The sequence below is a fragment of the Manis pentadactyla genome, chromosome 10 (assembly GCF_030020395.1).
Source record: "Manis pentadactyla isolate mManPen7 chromosome 10, mManPen7.hap1, whole genome shotgun sequence".
NCBI lineage: Eukaryota > Metazoa > Chordata > Mammalia > Pholidota > Manidae > Manis > Manis pentadactyla.
Window position 1 is genome coordinate 4320740 of NC_080028.1, and position 10487 is coordinate 4331226.

Sequence of the window (10487 nt, forward strand, 5' to 3'; positions counted from 1 at the left end):
TGAATCCATGGAGACAGAAAGCAGGCTGGGGGGAAGGGAGACTGCTTAACAGGCACAGGGGTTCCTTCTTGGATGACGAAACATTTTGGACCTAGACAGGGGTGATGGCTGCACAACACTGTGAATGCACCAAATGCCACCTAATTGTTCACTTTAGAATGGTTCACTTTTACGTTATGTGAATATCACCTCAATTTAAAAAATAAACACATGAAACAAAACGTCATGAAACAGAAAGCAAACTTGCGTGAGATTTTAACGATGGCAGACTTCCAGGAAGCTCTGCCCACGCCCCGCTGCTCTCTCAGGGGGACGTGCTGGCAGGGCCACCCCAAAGGCGGCAGGGCTGCGGTGAGGAAGCCCTGGGGTGGGGGAAGCAGGAAGTTCAGTGCGGCCCAGGCCAGCTTCACAGAGCTGGAAGGCAATCTTGGGGGATCCAGGAGGTGGTCCAGCATGCACCCAGGCAGGGAGCTCTCTCAGGAGCAGCGCGTGCCACTCTCTCCCCCCCGCCCCGTTCTGACCACCCAGAGATTCATCTCTTGACGCTGCAGCCCCAGCCACCCTAGGGTCAGGCTTCTCCCCACGTGTCCCTGCCCTCAGGCTGCATCTTCTCACACCTTTGCCTCCTGACTTCTCAGCTTCGGTTCCTGCTAGTGGATCTGTGTGTGTCTCAGCACACGTGCCCCTGGAAGAGGAGCTGGTGGCCTCAGTGCACCCCATCAGCCTGGGGGGGCTGTCTTCCATGCAAATGTTAGGTAGCGTTCATGCTTTTGCCAACCCTGCCCTGACAGATGTCTTCTCCTTTCACTGATGGGAAGTGGACTGTGCCTCGTTTTGCACACCCGCAAAAGGGAAGTGGTCTTGTTACTTGGTTCAGAACACAGGACTGAGTCATCTGAGCAGAGACCTGGCAGGCTTGGTGCCCCCTCTCTGTGCCCCAAAGCCTCTTCTGCCCTCCTGCCATGAGGTTCTCAGGGAAAGCTGGGAAGGAACCCAGGTGCACATGGCCTTGAACATTTATATCTGCCTGTTTTACAGATGAGGAAGCTGAGCCCCAGAGAGAAAGCGACGTGTGCTGGGCGGCAGGAGGAGCGGCCACAGAGCCACACGCGGGGCCCAGTTCGGCTTCCACTATCTCACAGCCAGTGGGCCCCAGCGCCATCTAAGGACTGCGCGTACAGCTCCCTGAAGCAGTTGGGGAGGTGCTGGCTTCCCCACCTCACAGAGGCCACCCCCAACCTCTAGGGAACAATCCCACCCTCGAGACAACAGCACTCATTCATCTTCTCACCCACTCATCCTGTGAGACTTTATTGAACTCAAAGCCTTGGAAAGAGTTTATTACGAGTTTCCGTGGAGCTAGACGAACCTGCTGTTTCTCCTCGGGTGGGGCCAGGGGGTGAACTGCGGCTGCCCGCACAGCCCGGCAAGGCCAGTGCCCACGGGTGCTTGGGCTCAGCCCTGGAGCTTGCCGGCATATGCCTCAGCCCTGTCCGGGGGCAGCCCCCGATTCACAGACGTGTACGAAGGCTCCGAGGTGCCCAGGGACTTGGGGACGGCCTCCTGCGTGATCTGGGAGTCGTGCGTCGCTGCCCCCTCAGAACCTCCCACGTCCCTGAGCAAGAGGATGAAGACAGCCAGAGTCAGGGGCTCGGAGCAAGCCCAAACCCTCCCGGCTGGCCGGGGGCCTTTCTGCTGAGACATTGCTTTCCAAGATGTCCTCCCAGGCATTCATTTAAAAAAATAGTCTTTCCAGAGTACTTACCACATGCCAGGCCCTGGGGTGAGCAAAGGGTCACCCTTTTGGAACTATGTCAACAATTCACAAGTCTTACTGTGAGCTGGACACTTGGAGGTCATTATCTCATGCCCCCAGAGAACTAAGATTGTGTGGGGAGACAGATCACGTCAGACAAGGACCTCAAGGTAGGAGCCACAGGAGGGCTTCCTGGAGGAGGGGGCAGTTACTGTAACCCTTCAGGAGGAGAGCAGGGGCAGAGAAGGGCCTTCCAGGCATTTGAGAGGAAGGGCTGGGAGTGTCTGGCGCAGCAGTGGAAGTTGGGTGCAGCTGGAGTTGGGATGGGACGGGAGGAAGGGCACATGAAAGAGCCAGGCTAAAGCCAGGTAGCAGGGACCTTCGGTGCCCAGAGGGGGGAGGACAGAAGCATGTACTGACGGCTCCCGGTCTGGCTGGACCAGCCAGTCTCTTGGTGCCTAATCTTATCTGTTATCCATGTGTTTACTCACTTAAATGTCAGAGGGCAATCTGACTTCCAAGTTCACTGCCTCCAGCTCTCCCCCACCCCTTCCACATCTCTTCCTGCCTGGCTAACTCCAACACGTCCACTTAATCTCACCTACTCCAAGCAAATTTCCTAAATGCTCTCCCCGCCCCCACCCCCTGGGGCAGGCACCCCTCTCCCTCCTCAAAACCTCCTGGGGCTTCCTCACCCTGTCCCATTCAGCCCTGTCCTGATGACTTTGCCCTGCTGTTCTTCCTCAGGGAAGCTCACCCTGTGCTCCTGGCAGGATCTGCCCTGCCCTCCCCTGTGCCCCCAGGTCCTGCGCACGCCTTGATTCACCCCGTTTCATCCTCCCAGAATGGGTGGATCATGTGCACACCTGTCTCCCCACCTGTTGGCTTATCTAGGCAACCCACAGGAGACCTCAGGTGCTAACTTGTGTAGACACACAGCAGAGATGTTAGTAGAGTCAGGGGACTGGGGCTCCGGGCCCAGCTCTGTTTTAACTGGCTGTGTGGCCACGGGCCACCCTCCCCCTCAGGTCTCAGTTTCCCCATCTGTACTGCAAGCGGGTCCACTTTAATGGCAACAAAATCTAAGGCCCAAGTGAGGGGCCCTCACAGCCCATACTGAGCCCCTCCTCCCCACTGAATGGCCTGACCTTGGACCCCCCCAGGACACCGGACCCACCCCACCCAGGATGGAAGGTCGCACCCTTGCCGCCTGGGAAGACCCTCCCGGAGAAGCATGTCCAGTACGTCCCCGAGTGCTGCCCTCCAGCTGGTGGTACTCACACGAGGCTGAGAATGATGGCGCCAGCAAAGGCTATCAGCAGGAAGAAGGGCAGGGAGCCCAGGATGGATGTGATGACGATCATGCCACCACTGCGCCGGCCCGGCCACGTGTCAATCGCCAAGTACGGGGTGACTGACGGGATGCAGGCCCAGTTACTCCCCAGACACTGTACCCCTCAGCTTTCTCCCAGGGGTACACAGCGGTCCCCCCTGCCCTAGTGGCCATGAATCTCAGGGACAAAGCAGACTCCCAGTTCAGAGTCTGTCTCCCCTCAGGGCTGAGGTGTGATGGCCTTGTTTGGCCCCAACTTGCGCGCGCGCGCATGCATGCATGCATGCGTGTGTGTGTGTGTGTGGTCTCTTCCTCTTTTAACTGTCTTTTTGCATAATTTTCAATTATAAGCTAACTCATATCTTCTGGTGAGATGCATGGGATGCAGATGATAAACAATTAAAATGAAAATGAGGCAAAGGGCCCTGGTCTAATGGAGGCTCCAACCTGGCCAGTATCACCCTTTTGGGACTAAGTTGACAAATAGTTATATAGGTCCTACTGTGAGCCGGCCAATTTCCCGCCATCGCACCCGGAGTCACATCCCACAGGACCCCCATTCTGCAGATCGCTTGGTGCAGCTCCCGGAGACTGAGCTCCTGTTCTGGGCATTTGGACTCCAGACTCAAGCCCAAAGGTCACGCTGTCCCTGCAGCCTGGCTCCAGGCCCTTCCCCAAGAGAGCTGGGCTTAGTGGTTATGTCTGGATTACCTAAAGGGACCCTGCTAGGGAGGCAGAGCAAGAATTTTCCTCCCACTTCTCAGATGCGGAAACTGAGGCCCTGCGGGGTTCTGACAGCAGTGAGGCTCAGAGGCTGCTCTTGAATTCAGGACGCTGGGTCCCAGGGCAGTGCTGGGACCACAGTGCGTGGGCGTGGCACAGGAAAGGCTGGTGGGCCACACACATGCCCATCTATACCCTTTACTGGCTGTGTGACCTTGGGTAACCTTTCAGGGCTGCTATGGGCCCCATAAAGCTCTGGGGTAGTGGCAGGGGACTCTACAGGAAAAATCCTCAGCTCCGTGCTGGGCCCATCATCCCACAAAGTCTCATCTGAGGGGCTGAGCTGTGATGGGGGCTGGGAGAGGAGCCCTAAAGTTAGGGTTACACGCCTCCAAAACTACCCTTGGAAATCTCTTCCATTGTTCCTTAGATTCGGCAGAGATGATTTTGTGTGTATAAACCTCAGATCTAGGCAGATGCCTTCCCTCCCCTGGGCTAAGCTGCAGCCTCTGGAGCCGCTTACAAGGTAGGGATGTTTGTGGTTTTGAGGACTCAACAAAGAGGCTGGTTAGGATCTAAGTGCAGGATAAACTCCATGCCCCGTGGAGACAAATGCACCGTGAGGGCTGGGAAATGCCATCTGGCTCTGACTTCAGTTCCACCTGCCCAGCCAAACCCCCATCTTCTTCCTCGCAACACCTGGCCTTCAAGGAAGGGAAGGAGAGAGAGGGAGGCAGTTTCAGGTTAAACTGTTTTAAGATGTATTTTCCTCATCAAGCCAATGGCCTGCCTGCATCCGGGGGACTTTCAGAGGACAGCCTTTGTCTGCTTTCCCAGGTTCCCTGAGGACTGCCCCCCAGCCCACTCCACCACTTACGCCGGTTGGTGCGAATGGGGTCGGACCACAGGGTCTGGTCCTGTACCAAGCCCGTGGACATGTTGACGAGGACATACTTGAACCTGGAAAGAGACAGAGCAAGGATGACTTCCATGCATCCTGTGACTCCCCCAGCCCCAGGGAGCTGGGAGGGACTAGGCTGGCCGGTGTGGGGGTGGGACTTTCAGGGGATGGAAATCTAGGCGACCACAGGGTGGGCTCCAGGCAGCAGGACAGTGCTGGACTTTGCCCATATCCCACCCAGCTCAGATGCCACCTCGTCCAGGAAGCCCTCAGTGACAGTGGCCCTCCTCGGGGCTCTCCCTCTAGGAGCCAGCCCCTTTTTTCTCTGTTTTATATAGATGACATGTGTGGCATATTTACTGAATATTGACCCATTCGTCTTCCTTGCCCTCCACTACTGATGGCCTGATTCTTGGTGTCCCAAAAGGGCCTTTAAAAAGGAATAATATCCACTCCCATCCCTACTGCCCTGGGATAGGGCTACATTTCATATGCAGAAAATCTCAAATAAGTGTTACTAATCATAAAGGAGGATCAGGTGACAGTATGACGTCCCGTGGCCTAATTGAGGTCTGCTACAAAAAGTGATGGATGTGCTAAGAACTAAGAAACCAACCTGCCCTGGCTTAACACTTTTTAAAAAATGAAGACCCTTAAAGTCTCCGTAGCTTCGACTGTTTTGTTTAATCCTATTTTGTTTAAACCTATTTCTCTAGGTTTGAAGATAAAAATTCCAGAGGCTGGGATATGAGCCCTGTGTCCCCTAGGTTGGGTGGGCTTTGAGCTCAATGAGGGGGGAGGGGGTTTTCCCACATTAAGAACAAGGTCAGAGGTAAGGGGTTGAGAGTGGAGAAGAGAGCAGGACTAGTGTCCTGCCCAGAGCTGAGGCCCAAGCAGGGGCCGAGAGGATGGAGGTGAGTGGTGGTCTGGACCCCAGGCACAGCCTTGAGGATGCACAGGCTCCAACCTGGCGTCTCCATGGTAATGAGAGTGGGTGTGCCTAAGGCTTCAGCTCCATGTAGGACTCCCTGGCCTGGCTCAGGGCTGCCCTCTGAGCTCTGCACAGAGATGCTCAGGTAATGCATGTGGAAATGGTTCAGGGACCCACTGTGCTAGGGTGGGCCACTACAGGGCGCGACGGAAGGAGGCAGGAAAAGCAGGGGATCAGGTAGTAGCTGAAAAAGCTCTGATGGGGCTCTAGTCATGCAGGGCTGCAGCTTTCCCGAGCTTTTCAAGACCCCTCTCCCTCTCTGGACCACAGTTTTCTTCCCTGTCAAACAAAGGGGGTTGGATGAGTAACGGCCACATGGGTGATGGGCCAGGACCAGGTGCATAATTTGTGGGGTCCAGTGCAAAATGAACATGCAGGCCCCATGTTAAAAAATTAATAATTTCAAGATGGTAGTGGCGATGCTTTAAGCCAAGCAGGGGTCCTTTTGAGCAGAGCACTGTTGCACACCCCAGAAGCATGTCCCTGCATGCTGCCTGGGATGGTCCTGGCCCAAGATACATGGCCTTTCACACCACAGCCCTCCAGCTTCTTCCTGAGACGGGGCTGGGGTACAATTGTGGCTCTCCCACATCCACTTACACCTACCTGTATTCCGTGACCGCCGACAGGGGTGGATTGCAGAGGCCCTGGAAGTTGGGGTCGGACACACAGGTCACATTGGCACCCACCCTGACGAGGTATGCGCTCAGGATCTCTGAGGCCTGGGACACATCCCCAACGGCATCCAAGCTGGGCAGGTCGCTGCAGGGAGTCAGGTCAAAGGCCGCGGCCTTGTAGGGGCCTGTCCTCCCTCCCTGTGTTTGCTGGAATGTCGAACTCAGTGGGATGTTGGTGTCATCCTGCACAGAGGCATTCCTGGAGCTGGCTGTAGAAGCATCCCAAGAGTGAGCTTCCTGGTCACCGCCCTTAGTCATTCACCAAATGCCCCTGATCACCCTCTCTCGGCCAGTGCTGAGCTGGGCCCTGGAGTCCCTGAACAATGGAGGAGACAATGGGAGCATCTGCCCTGCTTCTGGCTGTGCCGGCCTCTCATCCCACTCACCCTGTTCCAGGCCTCTAAACCTCCCACCCCAGCAGACTGGGAGCCATGGATTTCCCCTTCTGCAAAATGGTACAGGGGAAACTGGAGGCAGACGGGCCAATGTTGGGTCTTACATCCCTTCCTTACTTGCTGGGTGATCTTGGGCAACTCACTTTACCTCTCTGGACCCTGGTTTGTGAAATAGGAGAAAAATACCCCAAAGGGCTCACAGACTGGACATGGGCAGGCAGGCTATATATGTCTGCTAAAAGAATAAACTGACGACCTTGAGTGAGCTGTTGTAAATGACTGCTTGCTACTAATGTAAGAGGCTGTCTTTTTCCTTCTCTCAGAAGCCCAGGATTGCTGCCAGGGAATGGGTGTGGGCTGGGCCAGAGCCCGCAGTCACGTGTGCTCAGCTCCCCTCACAAACACCAGTCTTGAACCACATCAGGAAGCCCCGGGAAGGGCATGGGTTTGAGGACCAGACAGATCTGGGTTCACTCTCCAGCTCTCAGAGCTCCTGTGGGTCATACCGACCTCTCTGAGCCTTGATTCCTTGCTCTGTGATGGGCATTGTAATAGTTACCTTTCAGGCTGGTTGTAAATATTGGCTCTAAGGTGTGCAAAGCACCTGGTATGATGCAGACACCCAGTGATTGGTGTTGTATTATTCCCCCACTAGACTGGAGGACCCTCCAGGGCAGAGACATATCTGTGACCACAGTGCTCAACACAGGGCTGACAGAGCAGACACTGGTGTGTCAGTGAGGTGCATGGGGCAGTTTGATCACAGAGATGCAGCCGCCCTCTACCTGCCTCCCTTCCTCCTCCCTGCAGACAGGTTGAAGCCCCTTTCAGTGCAGCCCAAAGGAAGTAGTACTCTTACCTGAGTCAACCAGGACATAGAGGTAGACCTCATAGGTGCCACTGAGGGCCGCTGAGCTGTCAAACATGCAGAGGGGCTTCTCCAAAGCCACAGTGGTGAGGGTGGGGTTGTTGGTGGCAAAGGTCACACTGGCCAGTTGGGGCTGGAGGTTCACACCTGGAGGAGGCAATAAAGACAGGAGCTGACCCCCAGCAGAACTGTCCACCCCCATGGGAACCCTCTACCCCCCTCCCCCATTACACACACATACACACCTGTGCACAGTTACTGAGCACCTGCATACAGTTACATGCTGGCACTGGGGTTCACCCTCCCCAAGGGTCGTCTCAGGAATTGCCTCAGACGCAGGCAGCATCCCAACCCCACCCAGCCATCTGGGCCAGAAACCAGGCAGTCCAGTCGAACTGCTGCCCTCCCTCTCCCACGACAGACATTCAGTCGCCAGAAGCCCACCGCCCCTTGTGAGCGTCTCTCCTCCGCCCAGCCCAGTCCTGGAGTTCCACTTTCTTCACTTGGACTTTACAAACCAGCCCTCCCCTCATTCTCTGCCCTCTAACATGCAAATCTGACCATATCACTCTCCGGCCGGGCCCATTCTGCGGCCCCCACTGTCCAGCCTCTCTGGAGAGGCAGCAAGGTCCTGAAATTCTGGGCCGCCTCAGTCTCCAGCCTCACCCCTATCCCTCCAGCCTCACCCCACGCTCCAGCCTCACCGTTAGACAACGGACGGGAGGTTCCCAGGATAGACCCTGCGGCCTCCCGCCTCCTCAGCTTGCACATGCTGCTCCTTCCCCTGAAATGTCCCTCAGTGTCCGCTAGTGTAGGTCATCGCCGTGAGTCCAGTGCAGACCCTTCCCTGCTCTCCCACAGACCCTGTGTATCCGCCTCTTGCAGCATCCATCACGGGCGACCTGCCATCCAGGAGCCCGGAATCCCCACCAGAAGAAGCTTATTAAACTTTGTTTGCTATTACTATCTTGGGCCCCGGAGCCCGCACAGGGCGTGGCACAGAGCAGGGGTCCGTGCCTATTTCTTGAGTGAATAAATGAAGTTCCCGTTTCCAACACCACTTCCCATTCATGCTCCCCTCGGGACTCGGGAGGGTCCGGGCCCGGGACACGCCCAGAACACAGCTGCCCGCCCTGCCTGGGCACGGCCCCCCACCCCTCGGTCCACGCTTACCCAAGCCGAACCGCAGGCAGCCGAGGGCCAGCAGGGCCCAGAGCGGAGGCATCGCCCGGGAGGAGCGGCGGGAGCGCGGGACGGGAGGTCTGGGCAGAGCGTGCGCCGCGCCTCTCCAGCCGGTGCACCTGCGGGCCCTGTGCACCCCGCCCCGCCCCCGCCGGCCAATCCACGGCCTCCTCACGAGCTATTTGCATATGCCCCGCCTCGGGCTCCGCGGGCTGGCGAGGGGTCCAGCGTGCAAATCGGTCCCCTCCAGCTTAGCAAAGTGCCTACTGCGTGAAGAGGGCTGGACAGGGTTTTCAAGCAGTATCCCGCCTTTCACGGAGACCTTGGAAGACAAGCCGCCTCCTCTTTGAGCCTCAGTTTCCACACTGTAAAAACAGGACGCTAATTCCTACAACGAATTACCTAAACCCTACTGTGTGCCGGTCACTGACTGGGCTCTTGTGAAGTTGAAACGGGTGACCTGTGAAAGGGCCATAGTGGAAACCGTCAAGTCCCTGGGCTGTGAGCTATCCGGTGACCTCTAGTTTGACCCTTCCAGTTCGCAGGTGCAGCGCTAAGGAGTGGGGAGGCCGGGGGCTCACTGCGCGTGGACGCCCTGGAACTGCCGACGGACCCCTACCGCGCAGACCAGGATTGCTCCAAAAGGCGTGAAGCAGGCTTCTAAGGCCTGCTTCCTGGGAGGTGTTTGATAATAGAGACGGGGGCCCCACCTGGGCTGGATGGCGCCTTCCGGCGTCAAGAATTGTGCATATCTGAATGCACCTTAAATATTAGACGTTAGGAAATAAAAGTAACTCAACAAGGATGGAGGGGAAACTAATTGGAAATCAGCAGAAACCAACCAATCAGTGAAGGAGGTGGGCGACATGCCCAGGAAAGAGACTATCCGAGCGACTCTACTGGAAGGGCCTAGTAGCCACGGCACCCAAGTAGTTGCTCCCTTGCCCTTGGAAGCACTCTTGGATCTAACACCGTTCCCCAGAAAGAGGCAGGCGACTCCAGGGCTGGGACAGGGAAGGTTGAGTGGAGCCTAGAAACAGAAGCGCCAGAAGATGACGGGGCTGAGTCGGCACAGAGAAATCTTGAAGGGACCCCCGATGGCCAGGTCAGGGGAAATCTGAACACAAAATAAATAATGGAAGTAACACATTTCGTCCATTGGATAAGATACAAAAACATGGGTCAAACTGATACTTTAGAAAATGTTTTAAAAGAGAAGGGAAAATTCTTCTTGAAAGAATGACAAAATAAAAGTCACCGTTTTACTAATATCCTGTTAATAACTGACTCAAGGAAGAATTATCTCAATGGATGTTAAAACCACGAAGGAAAGATTTTCTGGGAACAAGATATGCAGGGATCTGGGGATGCCAACTTAAAGAAATGATCAAAAGTGACATCACCAATAATGGGACAGACTGACCTCATGTGCATGCTGGTGTCATGGCTCTGAGAGCGTTCAGTGGCATCTCGGTAGTGTCCCTATCTGAAAAGTCAGACTGAAATCTAATCAACACAAAACAATCAGACAGATCTAAATAGAGGGGCTTTCTGAGGGCAACTGGACTGGATGCTTCGAACATACCAGTGTCACGAAAAACAGAAGCAAAAACAAAACAAAAGGCAGAACTGTTTTTGCCAAGGAGACTAAGGAGACATGA

At 55.6% G+C, this 10487-nt stretch overlaps 1 protein-coding gene across 1 annotated transcript; it reads right to left on the bottom strand.

Moving 5' to 3' along the window:
* Window positions 1-1325: 1325 nt before the first annotated feature.
* On the bottom strand, window positions 1326-8946 carry UPK3A (uroplakin 3A). The gene is made up of 6 exons (XM_036931491.2): window positions 8818-8946; window positions 7636-7791; window positions 6311-6590; window positions 4690-4772; window positions 3038-3170; window positions 1326-1615 (listed from the first exon to the last, which is right to left on the bottom strand). Exons 1-6 carry the CDS (start codon window positions 8867-8869, stop codon window positions 1456-1458), a joined length of 864 nt encoding a protein of 287 aa, XP_036787386.1. The 5' UTR covers window positions 8870-8946; the 3' UTR covers window positions 1326-1455.
* Window positions 8947-10487: the final 1541 nt, after the last annotated feature.